The sequence below is a fragment of the Nycticebus coucang genome, chromosome 2, assembly GCF_027406575.1.
Source record: "Nycticebus coucang isolate mNycCou1 chromosome 2, mNycCou1.pri, whole genome shotgun sequence".
Lineage (NCBI taxonomy): Eukaryota > Metazoa > Chordata > Mammalia > Primates > Lorisidae > Nycticebus > Nycticebus coucang.
Genome location: NC_069781.1, coordinates 81443785 through 81464216, shown reverse-complemented (window position 1 = coordinate 81464216; position 20432 = coordinate 81443785). Strand labels below are relative to the sequence as shown.

The 20432-nt window shown below is 38.4% G+C and overlaps 1 protein-coding gene across 7 annotated transcripts in view; it reads left to right on the top strand.

Annotated features, from left to right (window-relative positions):
- Positions 1-20432, top strand: part of TRPM3 (transient receptor potential cation channel subfamily M member 3) — a 584594-nt gene that overhangs the window by 269085 nt on the left and 295077 nt on the right. For all 7 annotated transcript variants that reach the window (XM_053574847.1, XM_053574838.1, XM_053574844.1 and 4 more), the window contains exons 2-3: positions 13186-13265; positions 14619-14823. In XM_053574847.1, coding sequence (XP_053430822.1) covers positions 13186-13265; positions 14619-14823 — 285 coding nt within the window. The remainder of the gene's footprint in view (positions 1-13185; positions 13266-14618; positions 14824-20432) is intronic.

The following is a 20432-nucleotide window of genomic DNA, read 5'->3' as shown; positions in this document are numbered from 1 at the left end:
TTAAATTTAAATTAATATACTGAGTATCTTCTAAGAGTTAAAGTCTTACGAAGCTATTTTATATTAACATGCTAAGGTAAGAATAAATAAGATACAGGCTTGGATAGTTGGTTGTGAGGAAAGACATTGATGATATTTTGAAGCTAAGCCTAGTAGTAACCTTGAATAACCTTAAAACAATATAACAAGAACATTAGAACAATGTAACAAGAAGCTGAATTTCTTCGGGTGCCTTTATTTTCTACCTAACAATCTAGTAAATTGACAGAGAGAGATGACTATCAGACAGAAATGCATTTATGCTGCATTAACTTAATACCTAATAATTTTTCACTTCCAGAGAGTAATAGGAATGGCATTACATTTTTATCGCTGGGCTGTCTGCTTGTAAGTTGGCTCTGATGACACAAATGGGATTGATTTGTTTTCAGTCCCTCCAGTTAAATAATTCTTGATTGTTAGTTTAAAAAAAAAAAATACGAATCATGGGTAGTCTTTGCATATTCTGACCCGAATAATCACCAAGATTTGATTTATCATTTGAAAGAAGATGAAAATAAGAGAATACCAATTCTGTTCTTGAAAACTCTCTCAACAGCAGAGCTAGAAATGCCAAGTTATTGTTAGTTGTAATAATGTCTTGGTATTTGAAGTCTTATTGAAATAGAATTTTGTACCTGTGCAGAATTGCTCAACTGGGGGCATTCTTAAAAATGACTGGAGTCTGGTGAGAATTCTTTGAGGGATTATTTATTAATTCAAATCTCCTTATGTATTTTGTGCTTAGTAGACACAAAACTTTGTACTTTGGACATTTTTATTTGTTTGGTTATCAAATGAATAATAGTTCCATGAATTTGTAAAAATTAAAATTTAAAAACATTCTTATTTTCAAAAAGCCTTTACGCCTAACTTTGTACACAATAACGAGAGACTAACAACAAAGTTGTGAGGTTTTGATTTCTAGAATTCTGTCTCAGGGAACTGGAGCTGACCTTGAAGTTTTCCAAGATTCGGCCGCTTCCCCCCAGGTCACATGCTTACTCCTCAACAAAGCATGGCCAGGATATACACCTTCAGACTCCTGATCGGTCATGCTTCCACCAGCTTCTGCTTTAATACTGCTTTGAATGGATAAAGAAAATAGGGATTTCCGAAATAAAATCCCGCAGCTAAATTTTAGTCTGTACCTTGTGAGGATGAAGAATTTGGTCTTAGACTTGAAATCACCCGTTGATTAAAATCAATCAATGTCTCTACCCAGAATACTTTAAAGTAGTTAGGAATATGATAAAGAAAATAAAAATAACAAAATTTTATAAATATATGTGTGTGTGTATACACATATATGTATAGAGAGAGAAGCTGAGAGAGACTATGAGTTCCTTGTAGTTAATCCAGACACAACAACTCTACTACAAGTACTATTACACTGATTTATCCATTCTCGCTCTCTGTTTTTCTCAGCATCTATTCATTTAAATAACATTAAAATCAGCCTGCAAATATACAACATTTCTTGTCACATAAATTCCACATTTGTCCATAACAGAAAATGTTCTAGTTTTATGACTCAGCAGAATGTTTTGGCTCTTAAGGCAATCAGAATGGTGCCAGAATGAATGGTGGAAGGAAAACAGAAACGAGGACTTAAAGAATGACATTATGTTGCTCCAGCTCTGTGTTTACTTGACAGAAAACAAAGTTCTATTTCCCTCCAGCATAGACTCTATGAATATAGAAAACCCTCCATGCACCAGGTGCGCGTTGACATTATCATGGTGATACTGTTTTCTATCAAGTGATCTATCATTTTAAAGCTCCTGGCCCATGAAGGGGACATAAGCCTCACTCTTTTTTGGTCATCATCTTGTCTTTCATTTCCTCTTTCTTTAAATAAAATTTATTCTATTTTTTAAAGATGTACACCAATTTCACAGGCCAGCACGGTTGTGGTTGTTTTTTGACTGACAAAGGCAGTAAAGTCTCTAAGTATATGTGTGGCCTTTAAGTTTTTAAGTTATTATGTGCAGAAACAGCTATTGTATTGAAACAGAGGGCTACTACTCAACCATAAATAGGATACTTTTGAAATAAAGGCCTACATTGTCATTTCAGTTTTTCTTCATAGTCTTTTAAGCTGGATGAAGTACATATATTTTTAGTAAGTCCAGAATCATTAAAATGTAAGGAAAACATCACTGAGCGTTCCTAAAATCAGTCAGAGTATATGGGATGCATGGCTGTTCATATACTGATGGAAGCAAAGGGCTTTGTGTCCACCAAGCTAAGCCTAAAGCTGATATATAGCTTTAGCATGATGCTCTACCCTATGACCCCTGCCTTACAGAATTGTGAAGATTGCATGAAATGCTACATGCAAAAGCATTCTGTGAACTGTTGAATACTTTATAAACAAGGTGTATCAATACATTTGCCAAACAGTGATTAATTATGTCATAGGGAAGAAATAAATTTCCAAAGAAACACAAAGATACATTTTAAAATTATTTCTGAAAATGCCTATATACAGTTTTCTATGTACATATAAATTCTGTAATTTATATAGCCTTACCCATTGATAAAAGATGAGTTTAATTTATAATTGTAAAGCATAATTTATTGAATCTTTTCCCAGCCAGGTGATAAAAATATAATTTCATTTAACTTTATGTTAAAGTATATATGATCAAGGTTTTGGGGCTATTGTAGTACAAATAATTTCAGTCCACAAAAATATTATTTTTTAAAGGTGAATTTTAACACATGTCAAACGTGATGTGAAAATAAAAGAAAGAAAGGAAGTATCATTGGTGAGGCTACAACATGGTAGGATAAACCCTAATAGACTTGGAGTATTGTATATCTGTCATGGAAAATGGCAGTATATGATTATACGTTTTGGAATGAAAATAAATCATCATAATATACTGCATGACTCTTCCCCGAATGGATGTGTGAACAAGGTATAGAGGTGGAACAATAATCAAGTTGATTGACTCCATCTGGCAGTGGCCAGCCAAGCCTCTCAAAGAACACAATGTTTTATGCAGAATTTTGAACAGAGAGGCATTCACCAAGTGCCTAAAGGAAGAAGCTAGAGTTCCAGATGAAAGGACAATACGTTCGAAGGTTGATGAGTGTGGAATAACATGGTATCTTAGGGGAATGATCAATAATTGGGTTTGCTGGAGCATAAGGTTTATGAAGGTTTGTAGAGAAATGGAGGGATTTGAATAAAGATACTGCCAGAGCCAGACCTGAATGCTTTAAATACTGAGCTGATCATGCTGTAACGAGGAGTCTACTGAAGGGTATCGATTAGGGGATGGCACCATCATTTTAGGAAAAGACATGCTTTCAGCATTGTGCTCTGGAGGCAGCTGGCTTTGTCAAGGTCCTCTACCATTGTGTAAGTTTATAGGTCAATGGCAACCCTACATGTTAGAGAGCACAATGCATTCATTGTTATCTGTTAGAATAAAAGCAAAGAGGCTAAGGGACATTTGAGAGAGGCCGGTCCTGTATTTCCTCGCCTTCAGTCACTTTTGTGCCACTTATTTACATTGGTACTCTTATTCATTATATATTTTTGATGGACTCATTTCTCACAGTCCCAAAAAGGAAACCGTATATTTTCAAGCAATAGTATTTGTTAAATTTCAGGTTTATCCATCCCTTGTATCTTCTATATTAATATAAATCCAACTCTTAAAAGAAAAATGCCCATCTGGATACTACTATAAAAGCCGCCCTGTAGGAGACACTGGTTGACCCAATGCCATGCAGGTGAAGAACTGATGTGCAGGGAAATCAGATGACCGCCTGAGTCCTCTGTGTACCCACCAGGTGCCACAGTTCTAGAACCCGGGGCAAGACAGATGCAGAACAAAATCACTGCCCTTGGAACTTGCATGGTAGTAGGGGACACAAAGACATGGCATAATGCCACATAACGTGAGGGGCTATGGGGAAAATTAAAGTAAGCAAAGGAATAAAGAATGACATGTGAGTTACCTTTAGACAGTAGGGCCAAGGAAGACCTTTGAGTGGTCCAGATGTGTTGAGGGAGTGAGACGTGATATAAGTGAGGATGGAGCTGTCCCAGGTGCAGGGACAACAGGACCAAAGACCCCTAAGGTAGACCTTGCCTGAAATGCTTGAGGAAAAACAAAGAAAATCAGGGGTGGTACCATGAAAGCCTGGATTTTAAGACCTCTGTTACCTCCTCCCTTGATGTCCTATTATATAGACCTGTTTTTTCTATATCAGGGTTACCAGCGTACACCAATTCTGGCCCATCCCTTGTTTACATATTGTCTGTGGCTGCTTTTGCACTATAATAGAGTCAAGTCTCAATGCAGAGACTGTATGGCCTGCAAAGAGCCTAAAATATCTGGCCCTTTGCATAAAATGCCTGCCAACCCCCACTTCATATTGTGCTCACTATTGTCATTGTCAAAGGTGGCTATCAGAGGAAGAAAATGCTTTGGGCATCTTTATAATAATAAAATATGTATTTCCCTTGTCAAAATCTAGTTTTTACCAGTAGAAAATATGATATTACTTCTTAAAAATTGAGTGGTATACCGATAGAAAGTTTTTAGTATCTTCTCTTCAGCTGTAATTATTCTCTAATGATACTTGGCAGAAAAAGGTATCTGCCATTGCATAAAGATGGGAGTGGAAAACAACCAAAGTTAGCTTACACATGTGGTTTCCTCCTATTAGTATTCAGATTGTATTCTCTCTAAACTACATCTGAAGCAGACTAGTAATATACCCTGTTGGGAGTTGCATTGTTGGGTGATGCACAAGATTTTTAAAAGATCCATCCACGTGGACAGTGTGGCCCAGAGCTACAAGTCTCCTTGGAACTAATTACTATATCAAATCAAAGGGTCCTGAAGATCATCTGCAACCCCAAATGAAAAATGGGCTGCACCGATCTCACCTGGGGCTTCCTTTTTCATTTAAAGTGCCCAGGGTTCTAGTAGCAATATTTTTGTCTCTGGTGTAATGTTCACTGAAGGTGCCCTACTGAATATGTATTCTCTTTAGAATTAAAAGATGAGCAAAAACCAAAACAAAACACAAGTAAGACTAGAAAGCACAGGGTAGAAACAATGCAGAGGCTATATTTAAAGACTCAGGATGTATGTAATTGAACTCAAGACTTAAAGCCATTCACATGAAGGGTTGGAGTAGTATCTAATGAAGAAGGAAGGTGAGAAAATGGAATTTTTAAAACATGTCTTACGTTGGGAAGATTACCGACAACCAATTTGTGTGGTCTCAGGATACACTCCAGCCGACTAGATCAGTGTGTCTTCCGTGCCTGCCCCTAGCTCTGCGCTCCCTCCTTCCTGCCCTCCCTGTCCTCCTTTTCTCTCTCATTCTCTTTCTCCAGAAAATTCACCCTGTACATTATAAAACTTTTTTTTATCCTTAATCATCAGAGAAGTGCAAGTCAAAACCTGAGATATCACCTAACCCCAGTGAGACTAGCCCACGTCACAAAGTCCCAAAGCTGCAGAAGCTTCCACAGATGTGGAGAGAAGGGAACGCTCTTACCCTGCTGGTGGGATTGTGAACTAATGCAGCCTCTTTGGAAAGAAGTATGGAGAATGCTCAAGGAACTAAAAGTAATGCTACCATTTGATCCCGCAATCCCTCCTAGGTATCTACCCAGAAGTAAAAAAATTCATTTTGCCATAAGGATATTTCAGTAGAATGTTCCTCACAGCCCAATTCACAGTTGCCAAGACATGAAGTCAAGGCAAGGGCCCATCAACTCATGAATGGATTAATAAACAGTGGTATACACCTATGGTGCATTTTACAAGGGTACATGTTAAATCTACTAAGGGTGGAATATAAATATCTTAACATAATAACTAAGAAAATGTGGTGAAGGCTATGTTAACCAGTTTGATGAAAGTATTTCAAACTGTATATAAAACTAGCACATTGTACCCCATAATTGTATTGATGTACACAGCTATTACTTAATAAAAAAATAAAAATAAAAAAAACAGTAGTATATGTATACCATGGAATATTATTCAGCTATAAAAAGATGGAGACTTTACATCTTTTATATTAACTTGGATGGAGTTGAAGAAGATTCTCCCTAGTAAAGCATCACAAGAACGGAGAAGCAAGAATCCAGTGTATTCAATTCTAATATGAATTCTAATATCCAGTGTTCTCAATACTAATACGATACCAATAGATAGACAAATGTATGCCCACATGAGAGAAAAACACAATTAAATTCAAGTAGGGGGAAGGGAGGAGAGAAGAGGAGGAAGGGAAGTTGGTAAGTTCTCACCTAATGGGGACAATGTTGGGATATATGGTGCATCTTCTGGTCAACTACCATTTGGACTTTATATAACAAATGCTAACAATGTAACCTAATCATTTGTGCCCTCATAATAATCTGAAATTAAAAAAGGGGAACTACAGATGCTGCAGATATTTAAAAGATAAGAAACATACTATGAACAACAACAACAACAAAACCTTTCTTTTCTAAATCTTCCCACTAAGCCCTTTGTTTTTTCACTGAATTCTCTGTCCTTAGTCTCTTTCTGAACTACTCATCCCCAATAACCTCCTATTATCCTAAGCTAGAGCTAGACGGTTGAAAAAAATGCCTTCTGATTACATAAAGTATAGTTTTCTGACTGCAACTACAAAATACAGGAGAAAATATGGAAAAGCAAAAAGCACAAAATAAGAATCAGCCACAGTTACCACCTTAGAATATTTTTTCCCTATCATCTCTGAACCTATTGGAAATTTTTCTACCCTTCTGTTTTATAGCTCACTGTTTGTCACATAACAACATGAAAGTGTTGATTTCTCTGTGTCACTACGTAGTCTTCTAAAACCTGATTGTGATGAGAAAATGGCAAGTGTATTTAGCCCTACTGACGGGCTTTCCATTTGCTTCCCGTTTTTCTATAGTATAAACAAGGCTCAGTGAACATCTTTGCAGGCTTACATTTTTCATGATTCCTTTAGAATAAATGGTTAGCAATGTCATAGGAGCCCAGAAGGAAGGGCATGCGTGTTATCAAGGCCCTTACCACATGTTCTGCAGCCAGTCCTGGGGATGGGGCAGACTCTCTCTAGCGTGTGTTTACTGGGGAAGCTCAGCCTGACGTTTGGGAGTTGCTTAACCTAGTGTTTCCTCAGTTGAAAGTTTATGGGGGCAAGACATGATTGCAAGAGGGACGTTACCTAACAAATGCAATCAATGTAACCTGGCTTATTGTACCCTCAATGAATCCCCAACAATAAAAAAAAAAAAAAAAAAGAAAGTAGTTGATCAGCCCTTGGCCTCTGGGGAAACCTCGGTAAGTGAGAGAAAAGAAAACGTGGGAGGTGGAAACAGAGAGGCGAAAGGTGGCTCAGTACCTAATCCTAGTTTGAAATAACTCTTATGGTCTATGGGACACGTGCTAGGCACTTTGACAGAAGGTTATAAAAAAATAAAAATCAAAGCCCCATAGCTCTCACAGATTTGCAGACTACGAGACTTGATGAGGAAGAACCTCGCCTCTCAGCTCTGCGGAAAGAGATAAGAACTTTGGAGATGAAGGGCTCATAGTCACTTTTTTAAAAGCATTTTTTCCTGGTTGAAATTTGAACTATTTTCTTCCACAAATTATTTACTTATTTAGTTAAGAACAAGTATAATAAAAAAAAAAAAAAATTCTCCCTTGGATGATATTTGAAAGAGTCCTTGGCTCTCTCCCCTCCGCCACCCCAGATAAACTCAGGACTTTTATCTGCAGCCATATGCTATTAGTGGTCACGGCTTGTCTTTTTCTAATTAAAAAAAGCAGGGAGTGTAGGTTTCTAATCATTCATTTGCAATTGTCGAGGATGAGACATGAGATCAGGCAAGTTATATTATTGACATTTCAGAAATTGTGGAAGATCCCTGGCACACTCCAACTTTATTCTTTCTTCCTGGGCTCATGTTCAGAGACCCAAATATTCTTTGGAGACACTCAGAGTTTTTAGCAGTTCCTCTTTAAAGACATGCTATCATTCCATTCTTTGGGGACAGTGGAACAATGCCGCTTGTGTGCTCAAACCACTCCGAGCTTTAATACACTGTTTCTTTAGAAGGATTTGCTTTCTGAAGTTGAACTTTCAGAACTCAGAACACCTTATCACACTTTCACAAGCTTTCTCTCTGAAAATGGAAAGAGAAAAAGGGAGGGGGGAGCCTGTTAGGACTTGTGCCAGTTAAATCCGATCTCTCCGCGGATTTGTTTTTCTTCTGGCGTCAGATTAGATGTTCAAATCAAGCAGTGTTTGAGGGCTGGGAGGGAATGTCCATGGGATTCTTAGTGAGGCTAATCCCAAAGCAGCACATTCCAAGGGGCTAATCTGCCCAAGTTCATTGCTTACTTGAAACGTCTCTTGGGGGAAGAGCCGGGCAAGTGGCTTTTTTTCCAGTGGGCGGTCATAAGAGCATTATTAACGGGATGGCCAGCCCAGCCGCAGCGAAATGAAAGCAACGGGAGCTGCTCGGGGGACTGCCTTTGCCAGCACCCAGAGTCAGTGGGCAGGTAAAATGATTTCAGCTAACTTTTCTCTTGTTTAACTTCTCGATGTTGGATCTGGGGACCTAGAGGAAGACCAAAGCCCAATACCCAGAGAAGTGTTAAGGGAAGGGGCAAAATGAACATAGGCATTCAGTACCTTTGGGTCTTTGGTGTCTTGTTCTGATGAAGGCAGGGGAGACATCTGAAACAGAAGAGTGTGGCAATGAGAAGCATGGTGAACTTGTCTTTGTAATTTGTTCCTGTAAACTTAGCGGGCTCTATTTTCCTAATGTTGTGATTCTGAGTATAGTTTGTTGTCCTTCTGTTAAGGTGGATTGCACTAGCTCTTCCCAAGGCTTTGTGGAGACAGGCTTAATACACATCTGGGTACATACTCGTAAACCACCGCTACCTAGAGAAGTTAGTTCTTGATTGCGTCGCCCGTGGGGACTGCCTAGGAGAAAGATCCAAAGTTGTTTGGAGACGAACATTGGTAGCAGAGTTGAAAAGGAGTTGAAACCTGCTTAAATGAAGTGACATGTATTTTTCTTTTTAAAGCATTATTTGCAGATTTTCCATCATTCTGATGCTTTATTGACTGTATGTTTAACTTTCAAAATTAGTAGTTGCTGTATTCTTCAGGGTAATCATTATACTTTGCTCAATGTGACTGTCCTCATTTTTGTTTTGAATGTGATGTCTTTTAATTATTAGCCTTTGAAAACACTTTCCTCTTACACATCACACATGACTGATGATGCAGAAAGAGGGAGAACAGCCCTTCCCAAACTCGGCCATGGTTGTGTGACCATTCTACCTTCAGAAAAGAATGTATAAAAGTGCTTTTCCAAGGGACTCCAGAAGCCATCCTTTCTAAAAGCACTTGAGACTTCTTAAGCATATTTTAGAAGAAAAAAATTTAAGACACAATATCCATTGAAGTTTTGTATTAGAAGGAAATTAAAGGGTCAGCTAGAAACACGGCATGTTAAAACTATTACCTGCATGTTAAAACTATTGCCTGCTTTCTAATAATGAAGGTAACCCTTCTGGGTTAATTTAGTTCCAGGTTGAAACAAAGTATAATGCTTCCTTCAGAGTAGTTCAAGGCCTTTTGAACAAAAGAAAAGGAAATTGGTTTAGGAAACATGTTAAACCATGATTATGCATCAAATATGCCCTCTCTAAGAAAATAATTTTTAAAAATCTATTATCTGTTCACATAGATGAAAGATCTCAATAAAAGCATACTAAAACAAAGGCCACAGTACGGCAGAGTAAATTATGCACGATGTTTTGTAGAATTCCCAATTCATATGTCTTGCGTGCATCCTTTCTATTATATATTACACTGTCTCCTCCCAAAAGAATCCCATTTCATTATACTGAGGGAAAGATTTCTTTTTAATGTTATGTTTCTCTTTTGTTTCCCTTCCAATTTTCTGTGCCATCACGAAGGAAGTGGTTAATCTGCTAATAATAAGAAATATGAATTGGGTCCTCATTCTTTTTTGACCATGAGGTAGCTTTTCCCCTTCGAGAAGGTAATTAAGTGGCTAAACTGTACACAAATCAAATTATTTTATATTTAAAGACTAAAAAACAAGCTGGCAATCCATATGTACTAATTCTAACCACACACCATCGGACTAAAACTTCCAGTGCCTTCCAAGTTGACTCCAGGACTCCTGAGCAAGATCAATAAGAAAGGTGCCCTTGAAAAGTTCAATCCATTTGTCATGGCTTCCCATGCCCCCTAAACTGAGGATTCTTTGGGTGATTTCATTTCTTTGCTATAGTCATTATAAAGGTTTGCTTCTTGCTCCTGTTCTAATGTCTGACTGATGTCCCACCTTCACTCTACCCCAGAGAGCAGAGGAAGAACAGGATGATGGAAAGTTCATTAAAGTATACTTGAGGCCTGAGGTGGGGGTGAGGGGGAGGATGAGGAGAAAGACACAAGTATGAACTAGATCTAAGACAAATCCACATCTGTCCAAATGCCAAGGTGTTCCTGGCATGCTCAGATGGCGTTGTCCACTTCAAGGGTATTTAACATCAATAATGTCTAATGTGGAGAGGCAGTTTAACAGAGTGGGTTAGAGGGGGTTCTCTGGATTCAGACTGCTCAACATCAAACATCAACTTTAAACCTCAACTTACTGCGTCTCTCTGCCTCTATTTCTATGTTGTTAAAATGGATAAAATAACAGTCCCTCTCTCACAGAGTTCTAATGATAATCCGTGGAGGGAACATACATGGCACAATTCCAAGCCCACTGCGAGCCCTTGCAAAGTGTTAGCCATTATTATTACCCACGGAGCTCCTGCTATGGGCCAGGCAATTTACTTGACTCATCTGGTTTGATCATCACAAAAACCCTTCCAACTATCTGTGATTATCCACAAGTTATAGAACAGATTCAGAGGAATTAAATAACTTTTCTATATTCCTTGTTAGTGGCCAGCTAGGCACCTATCCTTTCCAACCCAAAGGAAGGTCAATTTAGGTCTGCTACAGCAAATTCATAGTATACTCATTTGAATCTTCATCCGAACTTTTAGTACCAAATCCCATCTAGGAAGGGTCCCTCTTCTTGGAGTAAAAGTATGGTTCCCCCAACAATGTATTACTATTATGCCCATTTTATAGATGAGGAAAACTGAGGATTCGAGAGAGCAAGTGACTTTCTCCATGTCTCAGAGTCCCACTCACACCACTTTTCTAACTGCAAATGTCATACTCTATCCATGATATAGTTTTTCCCACTCTCTCAGGAGTATTGGTCAGCACTCCTTAAAATTCCCAAATGCTCCCTCAAAAGATTCTTCTGAATACTGGCCAAAGTGGGGCACAGAAAGAAAAGCACATTCTCCCTTTTTTGCTCCCCAAGGTGTAGGAAAAGTTGGTTTCAGATATCCAGTGAGGGACATTTTACTGTCTCTCTGCCAAGAGATATTATCAATGCAAGTGAGTATTCAATGACTAGAGAAAATCACAGCCTATGAATAGTTTAGCTTACAGGATTTTTACAAAGATAATGATTGGTTATCTATGCTGTTAAGCTTTTGCAAAGAAATAACCACTACTTTTTAACGTATATTAGTAAAGAAAAGTCTTTGAGAAGAGACATTGGGACTTTTTTCAGGTTTAGCTAACAAACAAAACTGCAAATGTTACCTTTGCCATATGAGGCTACAGAAGCCAACCTGCACCGGAGGGTCTTTGACAGAGAGTAGGTGATCCTATACTTGGGATCAATGCATGAGTAACCAGACATTAGGGAACCTAGTTGTGACCACAGGGGTCACAGTATGAAACAGGATGCCCCTCAATCACCCCTCATGTTGCTACTTGTAAATGTGCATTGTCATGAGTGTTAGACACCTACTACCTTTAGCACCACACACTTGCATAGACAGCCCTTGTAAGAGAGGAGGGAAGTACGATACTGAAAGGTTGAGGGCCAGAATTCAGCACAGCTTTTGCAGATACGTGAGTCATTGGCAACACCAAGACCAATTATGGCCAATGAATGGGTGCTAGTAACAGTTACCACCCATCTTTGAGACAGACCAAGGAAGTGGTTCAGTTGGGCTTTAGCTGTCGTATATCTACATATTTTGAGAGTAGGAGTTTAGTGTTGATGCTGGGTTAGAGAGATGATGCCACATAGAAATAACATTACAAGTTGCTCCAGCAACTTCCATCTGAAATGTTCAGAGAAGGAATCTTGAGCAGTTGATTGCATTTCATGGGAGACTCATCCACTACTTCAGGTGTGGTGAAGAAGGGGGTGAAGGATGCAGAATGGACATTGCTTTGGAACAAAGATGGTACAGTTTGGTGGAACATCCTTTGTCCATGAGAACCTAATCTCAGTGGCAGCACTTTTGGGAGTCTGGTCCCAACAATGTCCATTCTAAGAAGCTGCATTTGCAGTGCTTAAAGAAATAAGGAATAAAAAAAAAAAAACCCCACTATCCTACTACCTACAGACAATAACTATGAAATTGTGGACTATAAAAAAGACATTTATCTTCCTTAGGTTTCCATTTCCAATTTTTTGCCTCTCTACTTTAAGCACTGCTCATTTGGATTTTAGAAAAACTATGGTGACAGATTAGGGCTTTGGAGTTATGTAATTCTCTTACTGTTTTTCTTTCTTTTCTACAAGGAAAATCTAATAGAGGTGTCAGCTGAAAAAACCTTATACTTACTTAGACATATTTCTTCCCACTACTGACTATTTGTTTTCTATAAGTTTACAAATGTACTGTTCTATCTCTACAAATTTATTTTCTCTACAAATAGTATTGTCTTTCTGTCCTATAAAAATCATTATGAATTTCTGTATGATTCCATCAGTAACATTATGTTTATTATGGCCATTTCCTTTAACTCTCAATTAACAATGTTAAATAACTTAACCAGCAGATTCAGGGAGTAATTGATTTTGTTATATGCAGTGTTTATGGGTGAAATAATCACAATTTCAATTTAGTTTATGAACACTAGTGTGTAGTTCATTATGTGATGATGAAATTTTGCTTTTTAATTAAAAATATTTAAAAGTTATGTTCACCTTTCCTCTTTTATTTTTTTTTTTTTCAGGCTCAGAAATCCTGGATAGAAAGAGCGTTTTATAAAAGAGAATGTGTTCACATCATACCCAGCACCAAAGACCCCCATAGGTAATCTTGCATCTCTAATACCTTGTGAACATGAAGCAGTAATTACAGGAATAAACTGCAAGAATAATTCCCATGTTGAGGGAAACCCTGTCAAATTAAAGATCTCTTTTTTAATTGTTGCTGGACATCTTTAATACAACCTTATATATACACAGTATATAATATGCCATGCTTACAGTTAATTCTTAGTCAAAGAGCCTTTACAGAATAACATATATACCATTGCAGGAGGAATTAATTATCGTATATAACAGTGGGTTATACATTTTTTGTTATGGTTACTGATTTTCTCTTCTAAGCGTTTCATCCAAATGCTTCATTTGTACCAGCGTGCTCTGCTACACGTAAAAAGAATTTTGGTTTTTTGTTTTTTTTTTTTTGATTTTTGGCCGGGGCTGGGTTTGAACCCGCCACCTCCGGCATATGGGACTGGCACCCTACTCCTTGAGCCACAGGTGCCACCCCGGTAAAAAGAATTTTAAGTGAAAGACTTCTAGCAGATAACTAACTAGACTGCAGATCTTCAGATGCCCATTTAAGTACATTTTTAGTATTCTTTTACCTTTGTGAAGATCAAGAAGACATACGGAGGGAAGGATTGATGATGAAGTAGCATATGTGTATCTGGAAATAGCTTTATGAACAATTTAATAAACAAGTTTAAAAATATATACTATGGAGTCTTGAGACAATCTGTGTAACTTTGGGCAATTGTTAGTTTTTAATAATAGTAATTATATATTATAATTGTTATTGCTAATGGTCATAATAGTGGTAGTGGTAATGTATAAAGGACATTTTCATGATAGAAGGAACGAAGTTTGACTTTTCAAAAATCTCATCAATTTTTTTTCATTGTTTCTTCAAGAACACTTAAGCCCGCAGATTTTTATTCTCAGAATTGGATATTTGACAGCAAATGTCAATTGGGAAGAGACAAGTTCGGTTGTGACTCACATATAAGTGAGATTCCTCATTTAAATGTACATGTTCAAGTTCTTCCCTTGAAGCTCTTTAGTGTCCTTCATGCAAAATTTCACAGACAGGAGGAGTGAAAAGTAGCAAAATCTAGAGAACTTTTGTTTACAGGTGTCCATTCTTGAACAACATGGCAGGTGCAAAAAGGGTTGGATGGAGAAGGGGAAGAGGCATGTTACAGCTTAGGTAGCTAAAGGAAAACAGGGAGAGAGGAGAAAAGAAAGGATACGTATGTCACAGAAAGCCTGTTTACCATTTCTACGTGATGGAATTCTATCTAAGAATTGACTGAAATAGGTCAGTACAGATCATAGGTTTCTCCAGCAGGTTGTCTTCAATTTCACTGGGAGTTCACTCGGACCTCTTCTGTTCCAGGTGCTGCTGTGGGCGTCTGATAGGCCAGCATGTTGGTCTCACTCCCAGCATCTCTGTGCTTCAGAATGAGAAAAATGAAAGTCGCCTCTCCCGCAATGACATCCAGTCTGAGAAGTGGTCCATCAGCAAACATACTCAACTCAGCCCAACAGATGCTTTTGGGACCATTGAGTTCCAAGGAGGCGGCCATTCCAACAAAGCCATGGTAATCAGAATGCCATTCCATCGTTTCCAGATGCTCTGGCAAGTCCTGCAGAGGAGTGGTAAAGAGCCCAGGATTAGGTCTTTGGGCCTAATCTCAAATCTGCCTCTTTCTGATGTGGGGCGACCTACTCTAAGTTCTTTGCCCTTGAGTGTCTCAGCCATTCCTCTATAAAATGGGGGAAAGAAAACCTTACTCCTAGGATTTCTTAAATAATTAGTGTGAGATTAGACACAGTGACTATTATTAATTATAAAAGAAATAGCTTTCTATAGTTATCCACTGTTTATTTTGATATTTTCTTTTCTTTTTTTTTTACTTTTTTTAAATTTTATTTTGATATTTTTTGAGCCTTGATCATTACAAAATACTTCCCTAACACCCTTTCCCCACTTTGGTAAAAATTATGTTACCTTTAAGTTTCTGTGTTTGTTCTATTGGTATTGTTTCTCTCATTTCAAGGTAGAAATGACATCCCTGCCTGTCCTTCTGTGTTCTAAGAGAGATCTTGTTATCCAAATTGAGTGCTTTTCCTCCAAGCGGCTGTGTTCAATAATATTCTCAGTGGAAAGGTTCCATATGAAAAGCATTTGGGGAGAAAAGGGGGGATTTTAAGAAATACACAAGTTTTACTTCTAATCATTGTCACTTCTAAATTTCAGCTTTCATCATGGACTTTTCCCTATTTGGCTGACAGATTTTGCCAAGAGAAAAGTATAGCATGTGTTTTGGAAATTCTGGAAATGCTCATCCAACAAGTTTGCTTCTAATTATTAAAAGACAGAGAGAAATAGCTAAGGGTGGAACAGTAGGAGGTGGCTGGTCTGACCTATGCCATGGAGTTTTATGAGCCGGGAGAGGACGCTTTGCTTAGCAAAGCACAGTGTAAAATACAAGGGGAGTCATCTCATGCTAGTTACAGTCTTAAAGTGCGCAATAAAGCCACTTCACTCCTCTTTTCTTACTTCACCCCTCCCTTGCTCTCTCCTCTTCTCCCTCCACTGCAGTAATTCCTTCACCAAGAATGGCTGATGAAATTATTCTCATAGTTCTTCTCTAAGTAAATTAATTTTGAGATACACATGTATTATATTAAATTAAAACCAATTTTGAGCTATATTTAGAAAAGAAAAAGATACTATTTACACCCTCCAGCAAGGTTTATAAAAACAACAAAGGGGTTAGTTAATCATGGCCTATATAGAACCAAAGGAAATGGAGATCTGTCAACTTCCTCTCCCACTGAAGGGCTCTATTTGCCCACATAAGATCATTAAGTGTCCCCAGCTTGTACGGTCACTGTTCACAGGATGAGCCTGAAGCACGTACAGTTAGATTCTCTGGAGCTGTGCATTAAAAGTCGTACACATTCTCCCTACCAGAAAAGCGTTGCCTCTGAGGAAGGGGTTTCCCAGCAATAATCAGTGGGTAGAGGAGCACACCAGTGTCACTGCAGGATCTTAAATGGTGCCTGTAAGAACTTGTCACAAGCCCAGTAGGCATATGATAATTATCTGGTCCTCATTTCTGTCAGTATCATATATGGAGCATGAATAAGTAAGAATATCCCTCCAAAGTCATCACCTTACCGAGACTCTAATTACCATGACGCTGCCATTGTCCTAATGTGCATTGATCTGTCTTTTGGGGACTGATTTCAGCTAATTTATAGATCACAAGAGAAAAGCGATCTATATTTTCATCGAATGATAGTTTTAATAGAAAAATTAATCTCAAGTTCTTGAAATTCACAAAACCTAGAACTTAACCACAAATAACTTCTGCTAGCTTTAACAAGTCCAGACTATTCTCTAAAGATAAAGTTGTACACTATTAAAAACATCTTTTAAAATGAAATATTAGTTTAGTAGTGAAGAGTGTTGATTCTGGATTCAGATTGCCCGAGTATAACCCAGAGCCATCATTTAAATGCCGTGACATTGACAAAGTCACTTAAATTTTCTTAGGCTCAAGAATTTATCCTGTTCTATAGATTGTCGATACTACTATCATAAAACATTAAATGAGATGACATATGTAAATCATATGGCACAGTCCTGGTCACATAATAGATGTAAAATTAATGTAGCTGCTATTTATATTACTATCTTCATTACTTCTGATTGTGAAAAAAATTGCAAAAACATTTTGACTAATACTTTGGAGGACACTCACCTGGATGTGTATGTCTTGATATATTATTTTATATTAGAAAGTACAATTATCCTTTTTTCCAGTTAATACTTCTAAATAATTCCAGAAGCTCTGACCCATTAGCCCACTGGTTGACCATGGACAGTCACCACATTTTATTTATAGCCTAGCTGTGTCACATATTAGCCATGTGACTCTGTCAAGTTTACTTAGTTTCCCATTGCCTCAGTTTCTCCACTAGTAAAATGGGCATAGTACTTTCTACATCATGGAACTGTCTCAAGGACTATACGAGTCCATATATGTCACGTGCTTAGAACAGTAGTAAAGCTAATTAAGGGTTTGCTATTGTTATTATTTCTATAAAGAATTACTATAGCTAAGAGAGAGGCTTTGTGATCGATTAAATTGGAATGCATAATCTTGAAGCCAGACAGGACTGGTCCTAACCCTCACTTGCTCAATGTCTAACTAATAAGCTTTGGTTAAACCATTTAACTTAATTATGCCTCAAGTTCTTTTATGTATAAAGCAGGCATAATTGCCTTACTTGATGTTTATGAAGATTAGAGAGGAAAGAAAAAGCAACTGGTATGCAGCTAGTGATCAAGCCATTTATGAAAATAATTTAACTACTTAAAACAACAACAGAGAGTGAATAGTAGTAGGGGTTTTTTTTTTGCTTTTTTTTTTTTTACTTCCTCTTCAAAGAGATGTGAGAATATTTCCATAGGAGTACCAGGGTGCTTAAGTCAGCAAGCTACTGCTCTGGTTTTTTTTTTTGTTTTTTTTTTTGTTTTTTTTTTTTGCAGTTTTTGGCTGGGGCTGGATTTAAACCCACCACCTCCAGTATATGTGGCTGGCGCCCTACTCCTCTGAGCCCACAGATGCCGCCCTACTGCTCTGTTTAGTTGAACAATGGTTTTGATGACAGTCACTCGCAAAAGGATGGTGCCGTGAACACCAGCCCATCATTGATGGAGACATATGGTCTGTGAATAACCTCATGACCTACATTGACTTCCACATTCAGTCAACTTCTCTATTTATTCCATCAAAAAAGAAAGAGAGATACTGTTACCTGTGTATGCCTCAGAATTAAACAGCTGCTGTGGCTGTGTTATTATGATGGACAAAGCCAGGCTTCCTTCTCCTTATATAATTTTTCTCTATATGAGCATATTTCTCCCTCTTGGAAATTTCTTGTAGATTTGAGACACACTAGAATCTTGTAGACTGAAACTCCAAATGAGTTTATTAGAATGTGTGTCCTTCAATGTGTTAATCAAAATACTTTCGCAAGTGCTTTCAGAATCCGTAACAAGGACGATTATAATAATAGCAGCTCAAATTCATTCAGTGTCTGTTATGTCCCTGGCACTGTGCCAAGTACTTATCTATAGATCTCATTTTATGTTTATGACAGTAGTAGTAGTGTTCCTACATGGAAGAGGAATGCACTGAGGCCCAGAGAAGTTAAATAAGTTATACCATGTCACACAGCAAATATATACTATATGTGTATTATGCCATTTCACAATGGAAGGAAAGACTCCGAAAGGTAGATAGATTTTTCACTCTGCTCCAAAGGGGGGACACATGTGGACACTGAACTTTGACAACCATCCTCAGGTCCCACAAGGCTGCATGGAACCCAGAGCTGTTTGCTGGTGATCAGGTTAAGCAAAGTCGACTACGAACTTTGTGGAGCCCAGTGCAAAATGAGAATGTAGGGCCCCAGCAGGGACAGGGGAAACCAAGTCCCCCTTTCCATGGCTGGCAGCCTCAACTCTCAGGGAATGGGTGGCCCTCCTCCCACCAGGGTAAAATCTTCACACTAAGATGCTTGGTATCTGAGAGGGGATGAACTTCCTGCCAAGTGACCCATGAACAGGCCACGCACTGCTACCTCAAGGCACAGAAGCTGCTTCTTTCTCCTCATCTTAAAATGCTATAGACCATACCCCTGACCCTGATTGGCAAGGATACAGGGCCAGGAACCACATGTGAGTGGAGGCTCTAGACCCCTTACATGTGTTACTCTATCCCATCAGACTTCATTTACCAAGTTCAAGGATAAAAGTATCAAGAATTTTAAGACCACAAGTGCACAGCAATGAATCTCAAATGCTGCCCTTCTAAGCAGTGTGCCTACACAGATCACATGCCCACAAAGCTAGCTCGGAGTACAGGGCTGCCCCAGATGGTCTCAGAGCAGATAGTAGGAGGGAAAATCTTTATTTCTCAGTCTAAGCAGCCAAATGGAACCAATTTTTCTTTTATTAGAACCAAATATTGAACAAGTGGAAGTTCCAGCTATTTATCCACAAACAAATGAGCACTTTGTCCACTCTGAAAACTTGCCCTTGAATTATTTTGTCTCTTTTGTCTAGACAAAGGGGTGGAGCTGTCCAAAGGTCAGCTGTCTCGTTTTATCAGGCAGGATATCCTTCTGTGCCAGACTGTGCCTTCTTTACCTCTCATCCACTCAAACAAACCAGCATGCAGTTGGGATGAAAGAAAATCAGCAACTAATCTGTTAAAGAGTTCCAGCCTTTACACATGGAAGGGGTGGTTAATTATTCACCAAGATTTGTCAGATGGGCCAAACTTTTTTTTTTAATTTCAGATTAATATGAGGGTGCAAATGATTAGGTCATTTGTTTGTGTTTGTTAGATAAAGTTCAAGTTGTAGCTGAGCCCTTCACCCAGGGGAAGTGCTACATACCCCTACATTGTGCCCATTAGGTGACAGCTTACCAATGCACCTCCCTCCTCTCCTCTCCCCTTTTCCTTCTCCCCCTCAATTGAATTTAATTGTGTTTTTCTGGGGTGGTGCCTGTGGCTCAGTGGGTAGGGTACCAGCCCCATATACGAAGGGTGGTGGGTTTGAACCCACTGGCCCTGGCCAAACTACAACAAAAAAATAACCGGGTGTTGTGGTGGGTGCCTATAGTCCCAGCTACTCGGGAGGCTGAGGCAAAAGAATCGCTTAAGTCCAAGAGTTGGAGGTTGCTGTGAGCTGTGATTCCACAGCGCTCTACCGAGGATGACACAGTGAAACTCTGTCTCTAAAAAAAAAAATTAAAAAAAAGAAAGAAAAGAAAAGAAAAGAAATAACTGTGTTTTTCTCTCATGTAGGCATATAGCTGTTTATCTATTGGTTTTATATTAGTATTACATACATTGGATACTTGCCTTTCCATTCTTGTGATACTTTGCCAATAAGAATGTTCTTCTTCAACTCCATCCAGGTTCATACAAAAGATGTAAAATCTCCATCTTTTTATGGCTGAACAGTATTCTATGGTATACATATACCACAGTTTATTAATCCATTCATGAGTTGATGGACACTTGGGTTGATTCCATATCTTAGCAACTGTGAATTCGGCTGTGAGGAACATTCTAGAGCAAATGTCCTTATGGCAAAATAACTTTTTTGCTTCTGGGTAGAT